The sequence below is a fragment of the Marmota marmota genome, unplaced genomic scaffold (genome assembly GCF_001458135.2).
Source record: "Marmota marmota marmota unplaced genomic scaffold, marMar, whole genome shotgun sequence".
Taxonomy (NCBI): domain Eukaryota; kingdom Metazoa; phylum Chordata; class Mammalia; order Rodentia; family Sciuridae; genus Marmota; species Marmota marmota.
Genome location: NW_025999992.1, coordinates 1565362 through 1592452, shown reverse-complemented (window position 1 = coordinate 1592452; position 27091 = coordinate 1565362). Strand labels below are relative to the sequence as shown.

General features: G+C 52.9%; 2 protein-coding genes across 2 annotated transcripts in view; both read right to left on the bottom strand.

The window, feature by feature from the left end:
- Nucleotides 1-9779: 9779 nt before the first annotated feature.
- On the bottom strand, nt 9780-21053 carry Txndc2 (thioredoxin domain containing 2). The gene has a single exon (XM_048806739.1). The coding sequence runs from the start codon at nt 13852-13854 to the stop codon at nt 12619-12621; it is 1236 nt and encodes a 411-aa protein (XP_048662696.1). The 5' UTR covers nt 13855-21053; the 3' UTR covers nt 9780-12618.
- Nucleotides 21054-21163: 110 nt separating this feature from the next.
- Nucleotides 21164-27091, bottom strand: part of Rab31 (RAB31, member RAS oncogene family) — a 45752-nt gene continuing 39824 nt past the window's right edge. Inside the window, exon 7 of the mRNA XM_048806740.1 lies at nt 21164-24129. Within this exon, the coding sequence (XP_048662697.1) occupies nt 24032-24129 (98 nt within the window). The 3' untranslated portion in view covers nt 21164-24031. The remainder of the gene's footprint in view (nt 24130-27091) is intronic.

The following is a 27091-nucleotide window of genomic DNA, read 5'->3' as shown; positions in this document are numbered from 1 at the left end:
GAGACAGGGTTCCCTGAGTGTGCCCCACCCCCCCACACCCCCACCCCCGTGTTCAGAATCTGAGCTGATGGCACACTGAGGGGCAAAGGCTGGGCCCTGTGGTGCTCTCAGCATTCCCAGGTGCACACTTCATGCCTGGCCTTCAGTGATGGACGCTGGAAGAGATCCCACAGGCCTCCTCCTCTGGCTGAGGCCTTTCTCTGGAATTGGAAACGCTAGGCAGATTCTGCGTGTGACTCACCAGGCTGTCCATCCTCTCAGAGGTAAGGAGAGTCTGGAACCCTTGGGACACTTGCACTGCATTCTTCAGATTCTCTCTCTCTCCTCTCGGCTCCCTTTAAGTGACTGGCTTGCGGATGCCACACCATTCCAGCAGAGAGGAGAGACCAGGCAGGCCTCAGTCACCCTCCTAGAATGACAGCACTGGGTCCCCACCACTGCGCTCCCTTCCACCATGTGTTCCACGCTCTCAACTGCTTGCACTGCCCCACAGAGAAGAGCCAGTGTGTTGCGTGTTTCAGACAGACAGACAGACAGACCTACCCACCAGGACTGCCCCAAGCTCAGTTTCCCCATGAGGGGAGAGAGACAGACACATTTGGACAAGTGAATTGAGCACATGGACTAACTAGGGTTTTTCCTGTTTTTAATCGGGTCAGTAATTCGTAGAATCACAGGTTAAGCTGAAGGAATGAAGTCAGAACTCAGATAAAAGTCACGGAAAAAGCATGGACGTAACGTATAGTAAACACTTCTGCACACCCTGTCCAGCTGTCTACACGGTGGAAACCAGGAGCTCGTGCTGAGGCCTTCCACTGAACACCACACAGTTCATCCTAGCACCCCCCCCCTTCCTTTCTGTACCTCCTCTCTCCAGTAAGGACCCTTGGGTCACTCTCAGTAGATGTCCCTATTTGTTCAGTCATCACATGCACCCAGGCCATTGAGGGCTGCTGACCCACACCTCTGTTTGTATTTCACTTTACAGCAGACAATGGAAACACCATCCCACTATCACTTTGGTTAGAGCTTCTCTTTGTTCCTAATACAGCTCAGTCCAGTGGCTGCTTTTGGAACTTGGCGATGCCCCCTCCCCTGTTCTATCTGCTTTGGAGTGGGTGAAGTGTCAGCTGGGCTAAGAGCATCAGCCGGCTCTAAGCATTAGTATAGGTAGCACTTCCCCTGGGGGGACATGCCTCCCGTCCCCACTACCTATTCTCACTGGTACCTTTGTCCCCTGTTCAACCCAACACTTGTACGTGTCCAGTATCACTTGTCTCTAGTTTACTCTTACATTTCTTGTCACAAATGAGCAGATTATGTGAGCTTTCTTATATTACCCTCGTTTTTCTTGAAGGGTAGAACATTATACTTTCTTCACCTTGCTTTGTTTCACTAAACATATCTTGGAAATCACTCCATACCCATTCATGGGGTGCTTCCCCATTCTTTTTTGGAACTGTGTAGTACTCCATGGTGTGGATGCTATTCAACTGTTTCCCTGTGTATTGACATTTAGGTTGTTTCCAATTTTATAATAACAGTCAATGAATAGGTTGTCCAAACCCCAGGTCACCCACACGGTTACCCAGTGTCCTGCCCCCAACTCACATCCCTGGTCACATGGAGAGTTCTGTATAGCTGGCTGGAAGAGGGGGAAAGAACACGGTTTGGTTGACAGAAGGGTTCACTCAGTACACAGATGCAAGATGAAAACACTCATCTTCTAGTCCCTAGGTCCCCTGCAAGGCTCCCTGTTGAGCAATGAATAACCAGGTGCCTGTGTGTTTTCATTCTGTTGGAGGCATGTCTGCAGGGCAGGTTCCCAGAGGGGCGTCTGACAGATGAGCAGCTGTGCAGATTCAGGTACTCATGAATTCCCTTCCTTTGTGCTGTGTGTTTCTGAGTCTGCCCTTCAGAACAACCCACCTACTATGCTACGCCCAAGGGAAGAAAAGTTCATCAGGCCTTACAGCAGAACGGTAAATGAAGATTCCCACCCATTCCACATGAACACACAGGATTTGTCTTTGGAATAGAATAGGGGGCAACATGAAGTTCAAAAAGCAGCCACTGGACTGAGCTGTATTACAAAACACAAGCACCCTGTCCTTCTGCCTGAGCCTTAATAATTTGCTGCAGCAGATTGTGATACTGCTGTTTGGTAGCTGCAATGGCACTGCCACTTGGTGAGTGTGTGCTACTCCAGCACCAGGACCTGCAAGCAGTGGGGACAGGACACCCCTGGACCCTCTGGGAGGTGCTAGTCTTAGTGGTGCACTGTTTTGGCCCAGGGGTGGGAGCGGTTTCAGAGGCTCCTACTCAGCCTTCCTCACTACAGTGGCTCTGAGGCTGAGTTCCTCAGGTCCAAGAGCATGACCGCTGGGTGGCCACGGAGGGCCCACGGCAAGCAGGAAAGCACATGACTGGCCAGGTCTCTAAGCTGGTAGGGTGAGGCATGCAGATGGCATGTCAGAACGGCAGGTGTCGATGCCAACTGAGTCCCTCTGCCAATAGCCCTTGAAAAGTCTGGGCATTCCCTGTGTTTATTATTATTTTATTAATATTATTTTGTTAATAATTTGTTATTTAGGATTTATCAGCCACATTGCTTTTGGACCTCCCTCTGGGGACTTGGCCATCTCCTCAGTTAAAGAGCTTGGAATGTGAAGACTGGTCCTGGCCAGAATGGAGCAAGGAATGTGGCTTTTCATTGGCTCATCAAGCCTCGGCCTCCTGCTTCTCTGAACACTCTCTGTTTCATAGACCCAGGGCCAGCTCCAGGCCATCTCTCACAGTAACTGTGAGATGCCTGCTGCCCAAATGCCACCTTGCAATCTCTTCTATTCCTTAGGTTTTGGCTTAACACCTCTGTGACCCTAAAAGTCAGGGGGATTTCTCCACCAGCAAGCAAGTCACTAGACACCAGCTGGTGACAGCGTCAGACCCCACAGGTGGAGAGCTCACTCCCTAGAACTGCCCCTACCAGGTGCCCAATCAGGCTGCCTTGCCCTGCTTCTGACAGACCAGCTGTCCATCAGGGTTCCGTGACTCCCTCTTGGGTGCAGTTATTTGCTTGGGCAGCTCACAGAACTCAGGGAGGCACTGGATAAAGGACATTGCAAAGGGTAGCCGTGAGGCACTGCACAGGGTGAGGTGGGGAGAAGGGCACAGGGCTCTCTCCAGGTGCATCACCCTCCGGAAACTTCCATGGCCAACTCTCCGGATGTGCTCTGAACCCTCTCCTTGGGGGTTTATGGAGACTTCACTGCACAGGGGTAGCCGGCTTGGGAAGATTCCTAACCACCCCTTCCTGGGGGTATGGGGCGAGAAGCCCTGGAGCGAGGAGGTCTTGTGGCCTACTCTCTGAGCTCCAGGGGCCAGCCTGGGGGCAGTTACAAGCCAAGAACCAAGAGACACATACATATGTATAAACTTTACCTGAAAGCCAAGCAACCGTCTCCTGGGAGAGAAGGAGCAAGTGTGCTCCAAGGTGGCACTCGGGTGCTGAGTCTGGGGAGGAGCAGACCTAGTCACAGCGACACCAGGATGACCCGGCCCTGCACATACCTAGCCCCACTCACCATGGTTGTCCCAGTTACGTCTCCTCCACTGCCCACACCTCTCCCGGTCAACTCAACCCACACTCTTCTCTCCATGCCCAGAACCAGTTGGACTTTTATACCCACTGATTGGCCCATCAATTTCAGCAACTTCTGTAGCCACCTCCTGGTTTCCTGTCCTGTGTCTCCTTCTTTTTCTTCTTCTTCTTTTTTTATTTTATTTTATTTTATTTTATTTTATTTTATTTTTTGGTACAGGAGATTGAATCCAGGGGCACTTAACCACTGAACCACATCCCCAGCCTTTTTTATCTTTTATTTAGAGACAGGGTCTTGCTGAGCTGCTAAGGGCCTTGCTAAGTGCTGAGGCTGGCTTTGAACTCATGATCCTCCTGCCTCAGCCTCCCCAGCCACTGGGATGACAGGTGTGGGCCACGGCTCTGCGTCTCCTTCTTGCTGCTTCTCTCTCAGCACAACAGGCTTCCTCTGCTGGCTACAGCAGGAGAGACCGCTACTCAAAGACCTCTCATTCCCCCAGCCCTTCGGCTCAACTTTGGACTGAGAAACTAATGTGACTCCATTTTAAAAAATAAATAAATAACAGCAGCTTCTACCTCAAGGCTTGTCCTAAGGAAGGGGGTGTGACCCTTATTCTTGGAAAAACCCACAGAGCACTCCTAAGCACATACCCACCCTGCTGAGTTGTTTGTCTGTAAATAACAGGAGAGGTCTGAGGCGCCAGGTGTCCCTGACTCAGTTAGGCTAGGTGAGGACCCATAGCAACCCCCCTAGCAACCTCCAATCAGCATGAGACAGGGAAAATACCTGGGATGCCAGATGACCCCCAAGTAGTTTATGGTGGTTGGTAACATGTTGGGAAACCATGTAGTTTAGCACGTACACCCCTCGTGGCCTAAACCAATCAGTTCAAACAAATCCCCCTTTTGTACTAACCAATCACCCCTACCCAACTTGTCCCCACCATTGAATGTGCTAATCAATGTTAAGAGTTGTTGTTTGACTTTCCCTCGGTATGGAATGATTTGCTGTGTTATGTTGTGATGCATAGAGTATCCCCCCCAAATCTATAAAATCTCACTGAACAAAGGTCCAGGACTCACTCCCCAGGACCGCTGCGTCGGGAACGGTTGTGAGTCCAGGCTCGAGCTTGCAATAAAGACTCTTGTGTGCTTGCATCGGATTTGGCTCCTGGAGGTCTATTGGGGTCCCATGAATCTGGCATAACAGGACATGTTCACTTGACTTGTTGGAGAGGAGTCTAATTTCAACCCGAGGCGACAAATGAGGCATCTCAAGATCTTGGCTTAAGCAAGTCAATAAAATATAAGAGTCCTAAGAACTAGCAATTAATTTGTTCACTTTAATTCAGAGTAGCTTTTCAGTTCCATGTGTGCTGCTCTCAGCTTTCCCAGGGGACAGCCCATGAGCTGTGCTCCCAGCAGCCACTCACAGGCGGCGGGCAGGCCTCGTGGTCACCCATCAGGCTTCCTCACCTGCAACCCACCCCCCTTTGTTCAGTCTGAACATCTAAAACAATTGGATGTGGCATCTGAGCCACTTGTGATGAATCCTGCTCTTTTTTTTAGCACATAAGGAAAGCATAAGACCACAGTGGCCTGAGGGGATGACAGCTGATGGGAACTCACAGCTGTCAACATCATTTTAGCATTTTTATGCTGGACTCATACCTACAAGATATGAAAATAGCAATCCAAAATGAAGTCAGGTTATAATGTGAATTTACAAATATATTTTTAAAAAAGTCTCAGATGCCAAAACAAAATCCACTCCAAGGTAAATGTGTTCTTTTTCCTAAGTACAGCAAGTGCTTGCAAAGGCACTAAGTATGGGCATGAGCCCTTTACTTTCCTGTGCTTATTTCATACAGAGTTTTACTTGAGTCGATTCAACTCTGATAAATTCCTGCCTAAATTTCTTAACTTCAGCTGGTTCCTGTTGAATCTGTAATTAAAGTTGTTATTTTTAAAAAGAAGGAAGGAAGGATCTTTTTTTTAATATTTATTTTTTAGTTGTAGTTGGACACAATACCTTTATTTTATTTATTTTTATGTGGTGCTGAGGATCGAACCCAGGGCCTCTCATGTGCTAGGCGAACATTCTACAAAAAATATATATATCTGCCAAAAATCACAATAGAATCTTACAGCATACTATAGCCCCCAGCCCTGGAAGGGAGGCTCTTTACTGTATGAGTGAGTCCAGGCTCCAAGGTCTCATGGGCCAAGTGCCAGGTTGTCTCTGGGTTTGCACTCTAACTTTCCTTTGCACCTTTGTGTCACCCTTGTTTTTTTTTTTTTTTTTGGTTAATTTCCATCTCCATAGAATGTAGGCTGTAGTTCAAATTAATTAGGGATAGGAACCCAGGGAGGGAATCATAGAAATCCATTCATGATGAACTCCAGTGATTCAGTGGCTTCTGGTAGCAAGGAGCTACTCCACAGGCCAGCCGGCAGCAAGAGAGTCTTTCTGAGGCCTTCCCTGGGAGGCAGCCACACCTGCCCTCTCTAGATAAGGATTGTCAACTCACTGGCAACTTCCTCCTCGCTCTTGCTGAGGTCAGCAACAGATACTGACCTCTGAGTCATTGGACTCAAGTCCAGCTTTGCCTCTGGACCAAGGCTCTGTGGTGTTCCTGGGGCAAAGGAGACAGAAGCAGCTGGCTTCCCACCCTTCCTCAAGACTCCCAGGACAGAGTGTCTCCAGTGATCACTGTCCCTCACTCAGGGGTCCTGAGAAAGCACCCAGATCACAGGACCTCACAGAGGAGAGCAACTCTGCTCTTCCCCATTCTTCCCCACGCAGCTCACCCTCAAAACTGCCACCTTCACCTAAAAAAGCCCCTCAACTTGCAAGACTTTTTGTTTGTTTTAGTATTTTTTTTAGTTGTTGATAGACCTTTATTTTTATTTATTTCTATGCGGTGCTGAGAATCCATCCCAGTGCCTCACATGCCAGCCAAGTGCGTTACTGCTGAGCCCAGCCCCAGCCCCTCACTAGAAGTGCCACACTTCTAGCCAGTGCACAGCAGGAGGATTCCATTTTCTCTTAGTTTTCACAATTACCCTTTCTCCACTCCAATCCCTGTCTGTCTGACCAACTTTAGCTTCTTTGCCTTACCATTTCTATGATCAACATTTTAGTTTTCAAATAATTCCTCGTGTCTCCATTCTGGAATTTGAAAATCTCGAGTTCCCAACCCTTCAAGCCACGGCCTTGGGTGGTACTGACCACACTGCCTAGAGCCAAACATTTGCCACCGTTGTGCTGGCACTTCTTACCACAGTGTTGAAAGGTCTTGTGGGCCAAGTGCCAGGTTGTCTCTGGGTTTGCACCTTGGGGTCACCTTGTTTTTTAGTTAATTTCCATCTCCATAGAATGCGAGCTGCAGTAGGTCACAGTTCCCTTACAAGTTCTGGGAAGCAAAAAATATATATATCTGCCAAAAATCACAATAGACTCTTACAGCATACTATAGCCCCCGAGTGCTTGCGGGATACAACTGAGTTGAAATAACCACTTCTGCCTCGATGGGACAGAAGTGCTGACCGTGGAGGAAGTGGCCTACGTGGAACCCTGCTGTTAAAGCAAATGGGGCTTATTTCAAGACAGTAAGTTTCAAAAGCATTGCTAGAGGGGACCCGCAGCTGTCCTCCCTGTTCACAGCCTCTGTGGCCCTGTGGCCTCCGATCTTCCCTGATGCTCGCTACACACTGGGGCTGGTTTGGGTCTTGGAAGTGTGGTCCAGTGCAGTGGGGCTGAGATGGAAGAACCCGGTCCTGGAAGGTGGAGGAGTCATATGCACGCAGCTCGAGGAGGGGATGGAATTCTGGTCTCGTAAGATGAGTTACTTCTCAGGGGAGCAAGGTCACCCCGTGCTTGGTCCCTTCTTCATGAGGCAGTTTCTCTTCCTGCTCCTCTCTCATTCTGTGACAGCAGAGCCTGAACAGGTGGTGGCCCCTGATTTTGCACTCCCAGACTCTCAAACTGTGAGCTAAATAAATCTCTTTTCTTTACAAAGAAGCCAGTGTCAGGTATTCTATTAGAGCAAACAAACTAATATGACGTTTCATATTCCCCTTTGACTCACAAGCCATGTGCCACTTTTAGTGGAAGTCACTTGTTAGCATAAGATAATTGATCATTTGAATAAGGCACAAGCCTTTAGTTCTAAGGCTGCACACATACAGACTCAAGGAAGTTAGATTGGATCAGAGTATAATGAGAGGGTGTGTTAAAAGGAATGTGATAAATACCCAGCCTGTTAATGGGTCTGGTTTTCCACTGTGACTTATAAGTGGGGAGAAGGTGATTCTGATGGCATCACTAGTGCAGCCTCTTGGTCTAATGAAGGGAGGCCACATGCCATTTCCTGAGATCAATATGCTTGTGTGCATGGCTGCTCTTCCTCCCACTGCCCACAGAAATCCCTCCGCTCCTGTGGCTTTGCGGGTCTGACAGGCTCCAGGCCCTGCAGTGGGGTTACGGTTGCTGTTGATTGTTTGTGGTGCTGGGGATCAAACCAGGGCGTAACCTGTGCTGGGCCAGCACCTACTCCTGGACCACACCCCAGCACCGCAGGGTATACTATTAGAGCAAACAAACTAACAGGATGTTTCATATTCTCCTTTGACTCACAAGCCATATTAGCGTCACTTAGCATGGGTGTCAGCAGGAGCAGCAGATGAGAGGTGGAAAACATCTGAGTCCGGCTGGTGCCATCTGAGTACCTTTGGCCATCCCTTAGGCTCTCCAATTCCACTCTCTCTGAAGCAGGTTCAAGCTGGGCTTCTGCGTGACCAAAGCATGGTAAACCACCTACTTAGTGACACCTGTGTCACACAAAGTCCACCTCCACGCAGGAGAGCCACCTTTGACTTGGTCTCCATTCCTAGACCATTTATAGTCTGAGGGCAACAAACACAGAGACTCTGCCTGACGTGGCCCTGGGAGGTGTGGCCTGGGGCTGGAGTGTGGCCAGGGCTAGGTGCTGGCCCTCCGTCCACGTGCCCAGGCTCCGGCTCCTGTCCTCCCCAGAGAGGCCTCCTCTAGGTCGTATCTATTCCCCAGCAGGATCTCTCCAGCTGGAGTCTCCACAGCTCTCCATTAGTTTTCTTTTTTTATTTTTTTAATTATATAAGTAAGTAGAAAAAACAAAAATCAGAGTGAAAAATCATCCATACACACAGACGACCAATCATCATGACATTTTATGCCTTGGGTTCAATTACAGTGAAGCAGGGATCTGTCTTTAGCACTTGACTCGCTTTTCCTTGTCTTGCCCTCCTCTCACTGCCCTCCCTCCTCTGGACGTGGCCAGCCAGCACGGAGGTCCTCTGCCTGCTACAGGAAGCTCAGAGCTGGGACCCTGGGGAGGCAGCACTGGAATTCAGAGGGATATGAGCGGGCAACCAGCCGTGTTCTTATCCCTGGGTGCACACTGAGGAACCTGGGGTAGGGGCTGAGGTCAGGACCCTCCTCGTGAGGACAGCAGCAGGCTCCCTGGCGCCACCGCCCAAGACGGCACAGCTGTGAGCGTATCTCCTATCTAACTCAGAAGCCTCTCTCCAAGAGCCGTGCCCAAGAATGTCATCTTCAAAGGAACAAGACCTCTGTCTCCCAGCACCCCCGGGCAGAGTCCTCTGACAGATGCCAGCCTGCAACATAGGCGGCCTGGTCTCCCTCACCTCACCAGCCCTGTGTCCTTTCCAAGACTGGGACTCTGAAGCCACGCCCCCTCCCAAACCACCCAAATCAGATGGAGTTCAGTTCCTTCCCCCACCGCTGGGCATGTTTAAATGATGTCCTCATTTCCATCGGCTGTAGAAGATAATTGCAGAACACACTGTCCTGTAAAAGTGACCACAAGGTGTCAAGATGGATGGAACCTTGGATTTAGGACCAGGGTAACAGGGATGACCATCAGGAGTGAGGGATGCTGACCATGAAATCATAACAGCACTAGGATACTAAAAACCTGAACGACACCACTGTATCCAATCAAGACTCAAGACATCAAAAAGCCCCAAAGAACCTCCTCCCAGCTGACTGCCAGGGCGGACCAGGCATGCGTGTGTCTCCTTGCAAGGGGGACCTGGAATGGCCCCATCTCCTTGCAGGGGGTCCGGGCAGGGCCCCATCTCCTTGATGGTGAAGCTTTGATAAAGGTTTCTTCTTATAGAAGTCAGGGAAGCCATAGTTTGGGCTTCAACGCACACTGGGCAGCAAGCCTTGCTCATATCAGGAATAATGTGAGTCCTGACCCTGCAGGGACACAGGCAGTCTTGTGGAGTTGGGGCAGCAGCAGGGAGGATGTTTCTGCAGGAGCTGGCGGCTCATCACTGAGAAGCAATTCTGTGTCTGCCCCGGCCCCATGCTCTGCTACCAGGAGACAAAGGGGGCACATCTGTGAGTCCTACTAGTGGTGAGATCCCAGAGGACACAGGCCCAGCCCTGCCCCAGGGCCTTGTGTGGGCCCCCTTGGCAGTGCTATTCCAAAATGAGGAACCCACACTGGAGGAGGAGATGCTGAGGAGAAGATGGCCAGTTCCCAGTGTGTCCGTCGGCTTTCCATTGCTTCGACCGAATACCCGAGGTAGTCAACTCTTTTTTCTGTTTAATTTTTTAAACTTATTTATTTTTTTTATGTGGTGCTGAGGATCCAACTCACATGTGCTAGATAAGCACTCTGCCAGTGAGCTCCAACCCCAGCCCCTGACGTTAATAATACTCTTAAATCTCTTCTCAATGGCAACCACAAAATTTGGGGGATTTTTGATGTCATTGTCCAAAACATTACTTAGCAATCTAGATATTGATAACAATGACTTTGAATCTAGGGTCCCAGAAAGTCATTGCTTGGTGTATGTCACCGATGTCAGATTTCGGGGTCCCTGATCCTTCAGATTGCATAGTTTGAAGGTGTGGGCTCACCAGTGGCCAGACTGGGCTCTGGTGGCATGGGTGGAGCCAACTCATGAATGTCTGGGCCCCTGTGTCGAAGCTGGCAGAATCAAGGAGCTTGTTGCTCTGAGGGAAAGCAGGAGCAAGTCACAGTGTAAAGTCAGAGGAAGCTCCCTCCCCAGAAGGAGTCCGTCTACTGGATGGAATCTGGACTCTTCCCACTGAGAAGACCTTCTCCATCCTGGCGCGGGCTTCTCCCCACGATCACTGGCCTGAGTGGCCGTGTGAAGACTCTTCTGGGCCCGGCATCAGCATCTGCTTGGGCATAGCATCTGTGGTTCAGCGTCTCATACTTAAGGCCTCAGAGAGACGTTTCACCCAGGGAGTTAGTTCAGGAACAACGGGGCTCCTCCTCTGCATCCTGAAGCTTGTTCAATTCAGGTAATGACATCTGGGTGCTGCTGAATTTCCATCTTCTCTCCTGTTGGTCAAGAAGCTCAGAACAAAATCGGTCCCTCGATCTGAGCTCTGACACCAGCCCTCAGAGTGGACGTGGTATTCACTGAAGCTTCTAATTTCCTCTTACTAGTTCGCTGGCCTTATCGTTAGCCCTTTTTGCAGATCATTCCAAATCTTTTTTGGAACGAGGGCCAAGTGTAAAGGGTATTTGGTTCGCTGTTAATGGAGCAAAGGAGGCCTAACTCTGAGGTATCTCTGAGGTGGCCAGGGCAGGCCCACAGCCAGGGGAGGTCCACGGCCAGGCGAGGCCCACAGCCAGGCAATGGGCAGCACCACTAGCATCTTCCCCAGAGATTGACACCCACCTGGATAAACAAAGTCGCCCACAGCTCTGTGACAGATGTCCCCTTCAAGGAGTGTGCTGCCCCTCAGTCCCTAGGATTGATTGGTTCAAATAAAGCAAACCTCTGATTGCCAGATCTTTGCATTTTTTCAAGCAAATCTAAAAATTTCTATTTTAGAGGAAATCCTGGTCTTTACAGTGTTGGCCATAAATTCATATTTTTAAAAACATTTGGACCAGCATAAAAGAGAACAGTGGCTGCTGGGTGGGGTGAGGGGAAACGGGAGTGACTGTTCAGTGGGAACAGAGCTCAGTCACACAAGGTAAGGTCACCTGCCTGGAGTGGGCAGTGTGGGGTCGGCCACTAGGACTTTGTTCAGAGGGCAGATCGGCTCAGGTGTTCATGTTACAATAACAAAAAGCAAAGGAAACCGAGGCCACTCTGGAGGGGGCGGGTGGCAGGTGTGAGCACTTGGCCAGACTCCTCCAGCTGCCCAGGGTCAGCGTGAGCAGTTCCTGGTACATCAATCGTGCCTCAGTGAAGCTGTTCAAAAAATAACCAGCCACTCTGGACCAAGCCAACACCTGTGGTCCAGACCTGGGCCTTTGGGATTGGAGACACCTGGGATTAGAAATCAGGAACCAGTAACCAGGGAGACAAGGCAGGAACTTTGCCACCAGGGCATTGATGTCATAATGACACCAAGGACAGGGGAACGTGAGACTCTGAGAAAACCCAAGTTTTGAGCTCTGTCTCAGATCTTTAAGCATGGATTAGTAAAGGGAGCCCTGGCCTGAAATCTGGGGACAGCCTCAGCTGCAGGCAGCTTCTCGGCACTCCCAGCATAAGACATGTGGCCAGCCAAGGCACCGGTCTCTTCCAAACTCTTTATTTCCAAAAGTCTTTTATCAGAATCCCCAAAGGTATGCGAGCCCATAAGAAAAGACCTTTCCACTCATCTTTTAGTCGTATTCTCCTACAAAGGAGTTACCTAAGTTCCCAAGGTTGCTGCAAAAAATGAGCAGAATTTTCAAAGGCAAATGGAAAAATAAAACTGAGATTGAAAATGAGGGGACACTGGGGCTCTCGATGTCCACCCACGGAATCTCTGTCTTCAGCTCTCCCCTCAGCAAGAAACTCACTACGGGCTTCAATGCCTTGAGCTGTGGAAAGGGTGACACTCCTGTCAGAGCAGTGCCATTCACACATACACTTTGGTTACACTTGGTTTGTAAATCAAACAACAACAACAACAACAAAATCACAAGCTGTAAACTGCCGGCTGTTGACGGTGTTCTCGAAATATATGGTCACTTTAATTCTGCAATGGCTGCCTCGAGTTTTTCTATCAGGGCCCCACTGAACTCGCCCACCTTCTCCTCCTTCTTATAAAACTGGAAGGTCGGGAGGGAGAAAACCTCAAAGTCCTTCACCAGCTCCTCGCAGACGTCGATGTCCACCTCCAGGAACACCACGTCCTTGTGCCTCAGGGACAGGGCATGGAAGAGCGGCCGGATATGCCTGCAAGGCCCACACCAGGTGGCCGAGAATTCCACGGCCACCAGCCGCTCGCCGGCCGTCGTGAGCACCTCCTGGAGGTCCTCCTTGTCCAAGATCACTTTCACCAAGTCCTCGTCCAGGGGCTCCGGCGCCTTGTCCTCGGGCTCACAGAGGTCGTCGTCCTTCGGCAGGAGGGCTTCCTCTGAGGGCTCGGGGACATCACCCTGCTCGGGCTGCGTGGTTTCCTCTAAAGAGGCAGGGACACTGCCCAACATGGGCTGGAAGGTTTCCTCTGTTGACTTGGGGGCCATTCCCACTGTGGCTTCAGTGGCTTCTTCTAAGGACTTGGGGACACTGCCCACCCTGGGCTGGAAGGCTTGTCCGAAGGCCTTGGAGATGATGCCCAGCCTGGACTGGGTGGCTTGTCCGAAGGACTTGGGGGCCTTCCCCACTCTGGCATGGATGGCTTTGTCTAGGGACTTGGGGGAGTCCCCCTTCCTGGGCTGGGTGCCCTTCTCGGAGGCCTGCAGACTGTGGCCCTGCAGGGGCTCTGTGATGTTGGCTGGGGCCTTGGGGGGGTTCCTGAGCTTGAGCTGCATGGCTTTCGCCAGGAGCTTGGGGGTGCTGCCTGGCTTGGGCTGGGCAGGGTCTGCAGGGGACTTGGGAATGCTCCCCCGTTTGGGGAGCACAGTTTTGGCTGTGGTCTTAGAGAACTGCGGAGACTGGGGGGGTTTTGCTGAGAACCTGGGGAGGTCACTGCTCTGCTGCAGGCTCTGAGACCTTCCTGTGGCGAGCTGGAGTGCGTGACTGACCCCAGGGACAAAGGTCTTCTCCTTGGCCTTGGCTGTGTCCAAGAACTCTGGGACCCGAAGAGCCCCTTTGTTGGGCAGAACCTGTAATGGGCTTTCTGAACAACAACAACAACGAAAAAAGTAGATAGATAAAGTGAAAAATGTGAAAGAAGAAGCTACCCCGAGGAAGGCTGCTGCCCTTCCCAGGCCCTCCGTCGGGTCTGGTGAATGAGGTGCTGATGCCAATGACGTCATTCAACAGAAAGCCGAGCAGCTTGGGAGGACTGGGTCTTTGGCTACTTTTTTGTTTTAATGACAACTTTCCTCTTGGTTGACAATGCCACCTCCTCCCCAAGGACACGTCTCCAAGGTGGCCCTCTTCCATCCCCCTTACCACTGGCATCATCCTCAGTGGTTTCTTCTTGATCGTCCGATCTCATTTGAGACTCTTCTGCAGCTCTGGATGGAACACTTTCCATTTCCGGCCCCTGCCTCCACCCCTCCTGACCCTTCACAGAGGCCTCATGGTGAGGGGTGCCCTGCCCCTCTGCCCTGCTATCCATACGGGCACTAGAGTGCCAGGGCCATGTCTGCCCAGCCCGCATGTTACAGCTGGATTTCCCACCCAGGGTCCCCACAGTGACACCCGCAGTCTCCTGCTGGCTGGGTGCAGGGCCTGGCCACACTGTGCCTGAGACATTGTAACAGGCCACTGAGGTAAGTGCCATTATGATCAGCACTTTACAAAGAGGAAGCAGCCTTGCAGTGTGTGGCTTGCCCAAGGTCACAGACCTAGGGTGGAGGGCAAGTTCCAAGCTCACACTCTGAACTGCTGCTCAGGGCTATTCATGTCCTGTCCAGTCTGGTGGTGTGAACCCACTTTCCTAAGATCTCTGTCCAGGATTGCCCAGATTTAGTTTTCTCTTTATGATTTACCCGTTGTATTAGTCTGTTTTCAATTACTATAATAAAACACCTGAGGTGGGGTATTTTATAAAGTAAAGACATTGATTTGGCTCACAGTTCTGGGAGTTCAAGGGTATAGTGCCATATCAGCTCAGCTCCAGTGAGAGCCCGATGGCAGATGGAATCACAATGGTAGGGTACCAAGCAAGAGGGAGAGATCACATGGTCAGGAAGCCAGAGCATGAGGAGGAGCCTGCTCTTCTGTAACCACCACCTTGTGAGAACCAGCTCAGGCTCCCAGCAGCACTGCTGTATTCTTCTGCAGCTGCACCCGTGGCGTGACCAGCTCCCATGAGGCTCTGCTTCAGGAGGAGACCACCACTCTGGGAGCCAAGCTTCTGACGCAGGAGCCTTTGGAGGACAAGCCACACACAAAAGCGCAGCACCACCTGTGGCTGTGGCCAATGTGTCCCCTCGTGGCCACGGAGGCTCTTCCAGAGTGCCCAGGACAGGTCCAGCTCCTGCCAGAGCCTTTCCCCACCCTCCAGCTCCACCTGCACTCTCCTGCCAGGCACATCCCTCCCCTCAGAGGGAGAGCGTCCTGTGGCTGGCGCTGGCTCCCTCTGCCACACCTGCCCCACGGTGCCGAACGCAGTCCACGCTTTCCTCTGTTCTCGAAGCAGGTTGCACCTGTTCCCTGCACTTTGCAGGGTGCACCCAGGCCAAGGCGACGGGGGTTGAGGTGCATGCTCCCTGACATGCACTTTGCACAAGTATTCACCTGTTTTAGAAACCAAGAGGTAGTCAGGTTGGCCACAGGGGCTCCGAGACATCGGGGGCCAAGTTCTTCTCTGAGCTTCTACACCAACATGCAGAATGGAGGGGGGAGACAGACGCGACGCAGCAAAGCCACATTCCTAACAACATCCGTCCTTGTTTCCCCAGATGCCACCAAGCACAGCCCCGCCTCGCTCCTGGGAAGCACTGGGCGAGGATCTCAGATGCTTTAAAGGACAAGATGTGATGCTTTAAAGGACAAGAGCACATCTTTCCCCAATGTAAAGCGCCTCTGCAGCAAGAGGCCTCTCAGCTCATGCACGATTCTTAAGCAGAGGATGGGAATAAACACCAAACCTTCTCCTGTCAACATCTTTCTCTTCATTAAATGTTAGGAAAAAAGGACCAGAACAGCGAGGCTGGGCGTCATTCCCGAAGATCCTTGTGTTAGTCAGTGCCCATTGTCGTAGCAAAGTATGCAAGGCAAGCAGCCTATAGAGAAAACGGGTTTATTCTGGCTCATGGTTTTGGAGGAGATGAAGGTTCTCTCTGAGGGCGAGTGTGAAGGAGAGGGCGGCTCAGTGGAGAGGCACGGAGGACAGCTGGTGGGACCTGGAGAGGGTTCAGGCATGTGTGTTGCTGACAGGAGGGGACAGTTCAGGGCATTTCAGGGAGGGAGTTTTAGCACTTGGGGACGTGCCTAGATATGAGCTGGGATTCTCCAATACCTGAGTGGTCAGCTTACAAGGAGCAGGGCTCACTGTGGCTCAGCATTGGAGGCCGTGATCCTCTGGCGGGCAGCACAGCAGGGGAGGAGCACCCAGGTGGAGCAGAGCCCTCAGCGCGTGGCCAGGAGGTGGGAAAGAGGAGGAAGCTAGGCCCTCCTGACCCCAGGGCACACCCTCTTCAAGTTCCCACCACCGCCCAGTGCCCAGTGGGACCATACTCCACACGTCTGCAGGGACGGTTCAGATCCAGCTATATAGCAAGATGTGTGCAGGGCCAGGGAGAGCCCAAGGGGAGGGGCACAGACACCAGGCCCACCTGGGGACACCAGTCTGGGCACTGGGTTCTCAGAAGCAAACTCAGTGCTTGAGGCCCTACAGGATTGAGATCACTGGACCCTGGTGCATGGGGGTCCAGGCCACCTGAGAATCCAGAGAGGGCTGAGCAAGGTCTCAGCCTTGGGGCCAGGGATACAGCAAGGACGCCACAGGCAGCCTGCTGGTCCGCTGAGCAGTTGCAGCAGCGGGCAAGATCAGATGGTGGTGGAGGCCCACCACCAGGTCTCTGTCAGAGGACTCAGTGTTCCAGTGAGGGGCCACCAATGCTCCCCCCTCCCCGGTGGAGACCCTGCCAAGGGCACCTCCCTCCTCCCCGAGGGTGAGTAGGTCTGGAGGGGTGGACCTCACGCCCCAGGGGAGACCTTCCCCTGAGGGCGAGTCGGTCTGGAGAGGTGAACCTGTTGTGGATGCAGCTTGCCCTACTTTCTTGCTGCATGAAACTGAGAGGCCCACGTCAGCTCTCCAGGGTCCTGATAGATGAGAGCAACTGTGCACCCTTCTCAGATGTGTTTCTTGAACAAAATGAGAGATGGCTTCAGAGTAGTTCACGGGAACCTTTTAGAACACCCGACTGTCTTCTCTGTTGTCCTGACAGCAGTTATAATGAAAATACAGAAGGTGCTAGCCTTTGACATCTGGCCTTTGCTAATTTGTAACCTTACACAATTCACTGAACCCCTCACTCCAGTTTCCTCATCTGTAAAATGGAGATGATGACCGCACGGACCTCATGGGGTAGGTGGGAAGTACGGGGTGGGTGGGAAGTACGAGGTGGACGTAAACCCCGGGCGGTGCCTGGTGCAGCCGGTGGCTCTGCTCACCGCAGCTGCTGCTCCTGGGCTCTTGCTGGCTGCCAGCACCAGGTGCCTTCTGCAGGGCGGAACCCTGAGGTCCCACTCAGGGGCACCAAGAGCCTCCTCCACACTGTCCTTGCTGGGGCTGCCTGTGGCTCCCACGGGGCAGCTCTTCCTCTGCACTTCCTTGCTCCAGCTCCGGGGCCTGGGGCACCCCGCAGTACTCGATGCCTTGGGCAAAGGCATCTTCAACTTCAGATTCTTGCCTAGATTTTACAGACATGGTGTGTCTATCACAGAACATTCCAGCCCAGCTGCAGGAGGACTCTCTAATCAAACACTGCAGCATTTCTCAGCTCCATCACCCAATCGTCACCCCCGGTTGGAGAAATACAGTTGTAAATAGCTTTGCCCAAGTTCAGGTTTGGTTCTGCCGCCAAGCGATTATGCCAAACATGGGAAAAAAAATCTTTCTTTTTACAAAACCTTTTGATTCCAGGAGTGTGGATATGGGTGCATGTGAATTATTATCCACAGTTTGCATTGAGGAAACTGAGGCTCAGGGAGGTTACCCACCAAAGGCCCACAGCCAGCCTGTCAGGGTTGGAAGCCAGAATCAGCTGGTCTGACTCCGGATTCCTGAATCTCCACCCTGTATTGCCTCCCGAGAGAGAGAAAAGGGAAGAGAAGAAAAAGAAGAAAGTGGCGAGTGAAAAGCCAGGAGCAGAGACCCCACCTCAGGGCCAAGGCCAAGGTCTGCATCCTTGTCACAGCCACCAAGTTCTCTGTCACTCTACTTCATCCCGATGTCAACCCTGGAATGTGGCACTATGTCTATTTATAGGAGGAAACAAACCCAGAGAGACCAAGTTACTTGCTCAGCATCACATGAGGAGTAAGGGCAGGTGGGGGGATGGATGGGTGATGGGGGTGGATGGATGGGAAGATGGGTGGATGGGTTAGTGGGTGGGAAAATGGGTGGATAGTGGGTGGATGGTTGGAGGGAAGGTGGATGATGGGTGAATGGTTGGGTGGGTGGACAGGAGGATGGGTGTGCAGGTGAGTGGATGACGTTACAGAGGTAGCTGCAATAGGGTGCTTACCCCCAAGAACCCCTGAGTTTCCTGACCCTCTCCTTGACACATCCCCCACTTTGCCAGGTATGACGCATGTCAGGCTAGAATGATGAAAGTTCTACTTTGCTGCTAACAACACAATACCACAGAGCGAGTGATTTATAAGGCAAAGAGGTTTGTTTCAGCTCACGTTCTGGCCTGTGGTCCAGGACCCACATCTGGTGATGACCTCCTTGCTGGCAGAGTCCAGGTGGGGAGAAACAGAGGGTCTGGCATTTGTGCTCTCTCTCTCTCTCCCTCTCTCATAGAACGTCACCAGAACTCAATAATGAGAGTCTTCCCTAGTGACCTAATCCTAGTCACTCCTCAAAGGCCCACCTCTGAACACCTCTAAATGCCATGGTGGCTTGTGATTCCGCCTTCTTCCTACCTCCCACTGGGGAGGACATGGTTCTGGAGTGGACGCTCCCATTGGACCACAGTGCTGCACATCGCAGTTTGCCCGGCGAGGCCACTTGCTCCTGCTGAATGTGGACAGCACTGCTCCCTCTGAGGTGCCCCGTCTGGAGGTGAAGTCTGCTCGAGCAGAGAATTTCAGGACTGAAGAGGCTCGAGGAGCCAGCCTGGAGCTTCTCCCCCACCCCAGGCTCTAGGAAGGGGCCCTGGAGATAAAAAAGAGCTTAGCAGGTCAGGCTGGAGAAACAGGCTGGGACCAGCTCACCCAAACATGGGCGCAGGGGCCACAGCCACAGCCCCGAGCGGAGGAGTCCCCTCTGCAGGGCTGCAGCCAAGCAGTGCGCCCCTGAGCAGGTCCATGCCCTGGAGCGGGCACACCATGGCATCTCTGGAAACTTCTACACACCCTTCCCCCACCCCAGGGAGAAGGTGCAGGTTAGAGCCAGACGGCACATAAGGCCTAAGTACTGGAAGCCACTGTGGGCCACAAGGGGAAGGGAGGTGACTGGCTCAGCTCTGCCTTCGACACGGGCCCCTCCCATCGTGGGGCCACTCAAGCAATCCATGGAGGGTCCAACTGGCGGCCACAGAGTCCTCCTGCCTATGGCGGGGGCAGGGAATGGGGCCCCTGAATCCCAGCCAGGCCGAGGCTCTGGGCAGGCTGGCTGCAGCCCAGCCAGGCCCCAGGCTCCTGCCCAGAAGCTGAAGGGCAGCGGGTGGTCATTTCTTTTATGCCAATTTAAGTTCTGGCTGCACGTGTTGCACAACACGTGTGGACACACGTGGGCATTTAGAACCAGTTCAGAGAAAAGCTGAGAATTCGGGCTGGGGGACATGACCCTTCCAACTGTGTCGGGCTTGGAGTGACAAACACTCTGGAGAGATGGTGCCCGCTCCTGTCCTCACGCCCCACGGGGCACAGCCCATTTCTGCACCTGCCACCACAGGTGTCATCCTTCGGTTTTCTCACAGGAGCACGGGAAGAAGGTAAGGCCATGAGCAGGCGGCTCAGCCGCTGTCACTGGGGAGTCTAGAAACCTAAGTGGAGCCATGCTTGGAGGGGACAGGCTGGTGACATGGATGGAACCTCCCTCCTGCCCTGTCCACAGGGCCTGCTCTCTGGACAGCACTGGGCTGCACAGGGAATAGGTGCAGACGGTTCAGAGGGGCCCGAGGATGCTGAAGGAGTGCCACCAAGCGCACCCTGAGCTCGTCCTTGTCCTCCAGGCCCCTCTGCCCATCATCCTGTGAGCCCCCCAAGCTGCCTGGGAAGGCCCTGGCCTCAGGGCACAACTCTCCTGACACCAGGTCCTATTATACACCTGTGCAGGAAGGGGCATAGCACCTATGCGGGGAGGAGGTAGGAGGGTGAATCTGTGCAGGGTGCCACTGACCAAGGAGGCCGCTGTGGGTCCTCTCGTTCCAGACATTTCCAAAGCTGGTGTAGATGGGGAACCCCCAGCAGATGCAAAGGAGGGCTGCCTCCCCAGAGACCAGGGCCCTGGGTTTCCTATTGGTCATGGGGGTTTCTTTCTTCCTGCATTTTTTTTTTTGGTACCAGGGATAAATTGAACCCAGGGACACTCGACCACTGGGTCACATCCCAGCTTTTTTTATATTTGGACACAGGGTCTCACTGAGTTGCTAAGGGTCTCACTAATGCTGAGGCTGCCTTTGAACTCACAATCCTCCTGCCTCAGCCTCCTGAGCTGCTGGGATGACAGATGTGTGCCACTGCACCCGGCAGCATTTCTTGTTCTTGTTGGTGCCACATTGAAAGTGGAGTCCCAGCTGTAGCTCAGCAGTGTCTGGAACACTAGGAACATGAGGCTCAGCCTGTTCCAGGGGCGTCTAACCTCACCTGAAGCTCTGCGTGGCATCAAGAGGCCCCGAGGGCACACTGCACCAGTGAGCTGTGTGCTGCAAGGGGCAGGGGAGCCCAGGCGAGGGGACGTGCCCATCTGCAATCCCCCCACATGTTGGTGACTGTACTTATGAAATACCCCCAGCATGGCACAGTGGGCGGATGCTTCATGGCTTCCCATCTCCACACCCTTCCTTGCTGGGGAATATTATGACAGAAGAATACAGAGGCTAGTGAGGCAGACACCTTGACTCTGGGCGTTCTCGGTGTGTCCTGTTGGCTTTTATATCACGAGACAGATAAAGATTCCTAATAGGGCTCTGTTACTGCACAGGAGTGGCTCCCTGGGGCTGTGCAGGGTGACAGCTTGCCGTCCTGCCTGTCTTTAAGATGCAATTCAGACAGCGCGCTCATTTTAATTGGCCCATAGCTGCCACCATGTGACTGTGCCATAGTTTACTGTCCATTTCTGCAGCGGGAGACTGCGTTTTGCTCTAGCAAAAATGGTTTTCGTGTGAGTGGGTACACGTGTTCCTCTGGGGATTCGCCACTGTTCATTCAGAGTTGACTGCCATTTCCAAAAAAAATTATTCTACTGAACACTTTAATAAGAAAGGACACACTTGGTAAAACTTAGAATATTTATTAGTATGAATCAGTGTGTTAAATCCAAAAATAATAGACATGGTCGGGCACTGCTGAGGGAGCTTCGCACGGAGGAGCATACAAGGCGCGCAGCCTGCAGCAGATCGAGAACTGGGTCCAGCCCAGACAGAGGAAGCCCTTTACAGAAAGATCAGGTCAGGCCGCGAGGGCAGGACAGGGCACTGCCCTGCATGACCAGCTTCGCAGTGAGGCCCACAGAGCAGTCTACACCCTGTGAGGTCTGAACGCGGCTCAGAGCCCATCACTCAACTTGCCATGAGCTCAGCTTCAGCCACCGCCATTCACCAGCCTCCCAGGAACCTGGCACAGCCCTCACTGTTGGCTACACCTAGGTCTGCAGCCTTTCAGTCTGCAAGGCCAGGTCTGCTCAGCACCCATGGGGCCATTTTAACCACCACGTGGAAGTCGATTCTGTCCCCAACCCAAGATGTTTTCACTACTCTGCTGCCACCAGATGTCCCTGGGGACGACCCCTGTGAGAGCCCATGCCAGTCTGACAGAAGGCACGGTCGAGAGCCAAACCAAGCCAGAGTGAACTGAATTATGTGTTGGCACAACCAGCACCAAGTCCTATTTACACATATACACATGACCACCTGTGGAGGAGGATGGGGAAGGAGCCAATTTTGGAAAATGTTGGCAGGGACAGGGCCTCCTATGACACTGCTTGACATGTGGGACAGTGGCGATTCCCAGGCCTTTCTGTACCGTGGAGGTCAGGGCTCACTGATAGATCGGCCTGGGCAGCAAAAAGGGCAAGAGCCTCCTGGGGAACAGGCCTGGGCAGCCATCTGCAGAGGAGGCACAGCGTCAGGGTGCCCATGCCCAGGTGCCGCCTGCTCTGCCTGCTGCCAAGTGCACTTTGTCCTCAGACTGGCCACAATAGCCAAGGCACAGAGCAAGGTAAGAGAGGGCTTACACCCTGTGTGCTCCCGAAATAGGACCAGGGGCTCATTAATGGCCAGCTCTCGACTTGTGGTCAAGACTGGACACCTTCTGCAAGATGCAACACCAAGAACCTCGTCCAGAGCTGCGGCACTGCCCTGGGCCTGTGCCGTGTCAGCTCCTGAGCCCGAGTCTCTGGCTAGAGAGAAGCGCAGGTTTCCTCAGAGAGGAGAGTCCAACATAGCCTGCCCGTCTCCTGCAGAGCGTCATTTCAAGGTTCAACGTGGGTTCTTTATTTTAACTGTTGGCAAGAGGCAAGATAACATCCTGGCTTGCAAATAAATCGAGCCAGCCAGTTATGCTGGCAACGTGGAAAACCCCAGGAGCCCTTGCAAGGGCCCTGCCAAGACATTAAATGCCACTCGCTAGCAGTTTCTGAGGCACTATGTGGGACAGCCAAGGTCATGCTACAACCAAAACGAGTGTTTCCTGCTGTCACATCCTGAGACTGTCAATCAGCTCCCCCAGGGTGGGCAGTCCACTTGGCAGCACTTCCCTGGGGTGAAGCACGTAGCTCTCTCTCCCGGAGCTTCATCACGGAAGGTTTGCTGGCCGTTGAATGCCCACGGCACAGAAGATACCAGCTGGCCAGTGCCCACACACAGCAGGATGATCACCAGGGTTCATGGTTTTCCTGGCCCCACTCCTCAACAGAAGCCCGGTCAGGAAACCAACTGCTTCTCAATCCCAAGATTCTTTGAAAGCTGGAGTAGGAACAGGATCTGAATTTTCAGTGAAAAAGCTCCTCTTCTTTTCCATGCTTTCCTCCCTTTACTTCCCTTGGAGTCGGTGTCTCTAATCAACTGGGAAGAGAGGCTTTCAGGAGCCTCTTCCCAGTTCACGGACACTCCCGGGCTGGACTGATGTGCCTGCTACCTTCCTCCCCTAGCCTGGCAGCGCTTAAAATGCCCTCTCTGGTCTTAGAGCTTTGGGGGGTCTAGATCTTTAAGGTGGCAATCTTTCCTTGGGCTGGCTTTGTAGTCACTCAGGATTAGTTGCTATTATTAGATGTTTGTCCTACAATTTAGATTCCAGCACCCTCCAGTTAGTACCCCCTGGACATGATACCGTAAGACATTCTCTTAGGAAAACATTACTCTGTGCATTCAATGTCTGCAAGAGAGTAGGGCCTTACTACCGTGGAGCAGATGTGGGCCAGGTGGTCCCCTGAGTGACATCCGCACCCTCCCTCTGCCACTCTTCACATGGTGAGGACTTCGCTGACTTTCAAACTGGGCCTCCCAATCCCAAAATCATGTATGATTTTTTGGTCTGATTTTGTTTTCAAAAGTTAGGAAAATGTTCATCCATCAGACGGAGAGATGTCCATGACAGTTGCTAAGACCTGTCTCTCTTACCGCAGTTCAGGCCAGCGTCCACGGTGGTCCAGTCACGCTACTCTGGCTTCCTTCAGAACACTGATAAATAAAGGCTGGCTTCAACAGCCAGTGAAACCTGACCTTCTACAGTGACTCTGTCCTTCAGTGAAGGCTGGTCAGGGCACAAAGGCCAGGGCACTGAAAACGTCCCAGACTCTGGCGAGGTGACTCAGGAAACCAGATAACAGTACTTTAAAATTTGGGTACAAATCCAAACTTTTTCTAATGTTAAAAAGGCAACTATACCTATTGCCTAATAAGTATAATTCCTCCCGTGTGTATCTCACGCTCCAAGGGCCACATTGTGGTGGTGTGGTGGGTTTCCCCAGAGTTCTATAAAGTCCCCATTCAGGGACATTTCCTGCCTCGGTCTCTGCAGGTGTTCCAGGGTGGGAAGCTGCCAGCTCAGTTCTCCGAGTGCCATGCCAGCCCCCAAGAGTGGGGTCCCTGGAGGGCGCAGCACACGGCTCCTGCTTCCTCCAGCACTGTGCGTGGTGGCCCCTGGTCAGCAGCACCGCCGGCCCCCTTGCGAGGACAGATTCGCCACCTTGATGCAATCTATGTTCCCGTTCTTGTGGGGTTCCAAGGGTGGGATCTGGCGGCCTGAAACAAAGGAGGCCAAGGTTGAGCTCACCTTCCCAGTCTCCCACACACCCGTCCCTGCTCTGCCCCCAAGTCAAGTCCACGGTCAGAAAGTCCAGGAGCCAGCAGCTCCTGACCATGCAGACGCCCTGGGAGAGGCAGCGTCTGCTCTGGGGAGACGGTTCCCAGCACCCCACCCTGACCCATCCACCCAGCCCCTTCCTCCCCAGCCCTCCCACCACCCACCTCACTTATACATCCTGACTCCCACCGGAACAGGGAGAGCTCATCTGCTTCTCAAAATAGAAGTGGTCTGGGAATGGCAACCAGGAGCCAAACCCTCCACCAACACATGGCCTGCCACTCTCCTGCCCAGCACCCAGGCCTGCCCCAGGCCCATCTCAGGAAACGACGCTTCCAAGTCAGTACGAGAGACCTTATATTTACTCAATTTAACTTAGAAATAAACACAGAGTAAAAGTGAGAAGGGAGGGGAGGGGCAGGGGTGGGAGCTGAGGGCCTGGCATCGTTTGGATTCAATGCTGGTTTTGAGGGGGACAGGCCAGTGGTTGCATGCACCCTGAGTGTTAAAACTGTCCATTCTGCCCAAGTGGGCGGGATGTCTGGTATGGGAATTCATCTCAAAAAACATTTTTAAAGGCCACGAAACCTGGAAGTCCACCCTTGGGACAATGGCAGCACTGTTGGCGGTTTCGCAGATGATGTCTGAGCCTGACACGGGGGCGGGGGTGGCACAGGCGCCACAGTCACCACCACTCTGCTGCACCTGGAGAGCCTGGTCACGGGCAAAGTCGCCAGGGAGAAGTGACACAGGTGGACTTGACTCGGCCTCCACCCTGACTGTCCCCCAGACGCCGAGGCCCATTCCTGGTTCTCCCTGCAGAGTCTCCTGCTCTGTTTCTCAAGTCACTAGCCTGAAGGCAGGGCTCTGAAACAGCCCATCCAGCCACCTGGGCAGTGGTAAGGACAGGGCTCCAGAGCGTGTTGACACAGCAGACACTCCTGGGGCCTTGCAGTGGCCAGGGCCCTGCAGAGGGCCAGGCAGGGGGAAGTGACTCCGGAGACACCAACAAATAGGAGACTGGGCCGAGTGGACAGCCATCCAGGCCCTGTAGTCAAGGTCGTCGGCATTTCAAGGTTAACAGCAGAGACCTTCATCTGCCTGATCAGTGTGAGGACTTTAATCTTAATGTCTGTGACAAATCAGAATCAACACCCCAGGAAGACAGAGTTCACGCTGCTCGTCACGCTCAGACGGCAGGAGCCTCCCAGCCTCCTCACCTCACCTGCCCCACAGCCTCCTGTCTTAGGTTTTCATAGTCTGGTTTTTTTTCTGTGAAAAGTACCCGAAATATAGAAAAAGCCTATGTGTGTGAGATTCATTAAAGTGACAAAGTGTTGGTGGGAATCTAGGAACAGGGCGCAGAGGGCAGGACGCCGGGAGGCCAGCCACCCTCTGCTTCCCGCCTGGCACGTCCTTCCCAAGGAGACGGTGAGCGGCCCTGTGTGGGCGCAGCCTCCACGGGCCCCTCTCCCTCAGGGTGTGCTGAGCTGGTGTGGGGGGCATGGTCCAACCAGAGGCCAGGCTGGCTTCCTGGGACGCCAGATCCTCGCATCTTCAGGACAGCCAAGCCCTCACTCGGGAGAAATAAGCCCCGTTGTCCCCATTCTCTCAGGATGAGTCGAAGACCCCTAGGGCTGCCTAGAACTGGGGGTGCAGGTACCCTCCTCACACCGCGCCCAGGGCTACGCATGGCTCTGCGGGAGCCCCGAGGCCTGGCTCCCATCCCCAGCCCCATGGGGAAGACAGAGTGGGGTTTTCATGGCCATCTCTTTGTACCAGTGACAAGGTCTGACTGTGGACTAGGCCCAGTGAGACATGGTGACAATGGGAATGGTAATTAGGACAATTCCAACCACAGGCTGCACTAAAGGGCATTGAGACTTGGGAATTTCTTTAGGATTTTCCATTTCATATTTTCAGATGGCAGCTGATGTGGGTGACTGAGACCGTGGACAAGGCAGGTCTACAGTGTGTCTCCAAAGAATGATGGTGGCTTCCTCCCTTGGACTATGGTTTTTCTCCTCCGGTAAAAAACGTTTGGCGTCTAACAGTCTAGACAAAAGCGTGCTCAGGAAGGACAAACCCACACCTACAGATTGCCTCGTGGCTCTCACCACAGCGTAGGCACTTACACACTGCAGGAAACGAAGCCTGGGCCCAGGCCCAAGTCCTCCCCAGGGCTTGCTGATCTGGTCCTCTCCTTCCTCACACTCCAGCATCAGCTGGCTGGGCCCCCTTGTTTGGTTAGCTGGGCGGCCATTTGCGTCCAGCTCCCATTCTTGACCCTGATTTTCTGAGTCACCCAGATGAGTCACCGAGTCTGGTTTCCTAGGACTGGCCCTCCTTATCTTGATAATGACCCTCACACCTCTCCAGTTGGAGAGGGGGCTTCCGCACGATGCAGGGGCTTATAGTCATGGGTTACCACCGTACAAATGCAGAAGGAGCTACACAGGACACGAGGTTACTCTCCACACCTCTGGCCACCGTGGGGAAGACCTGCACATCAGGGTGAAGAGCCTTAATGCCCCATGAAGGGCCTGGATGGGTGGGGAGACAGGGAGCGTGTTGGTCCAGAGCCCTGGAGACAGTCCAGGCCAGGATTGCGAGAGCTGTGGGAAGAGTGCAGTGCAGGAGAAGAGAGGGGCAGCGGGAAACTGCAGGGGGGTGCCCAGAAGGGAATGTCCCAAACACTGAAGCTAAAAGACCCGGGGAGCTAAGGAATGGCTGTGCCTTTGGGAGGAGCAAGGGACACGGGCTCTGGAGGGACTTAAGTGCTGCCTTAAAACCCCAGGTCTCCTGTGACCTCACAACGTCTTTCCCTCTCCTTTTTTCCTTCCTTCCTTCTTAACTGATATATATATATATATATATATATATATATATATATATATATAG

What these genes read in the sequence shown, in the direction of transcription:
- Txndc2 (XM_048806739.1), bottom strand. Translation starts at nt 13,854, where the DNA reads ATGACGTCATTGGCATCAGCACCTCATTCACCAGACCCGACGGAGGGC.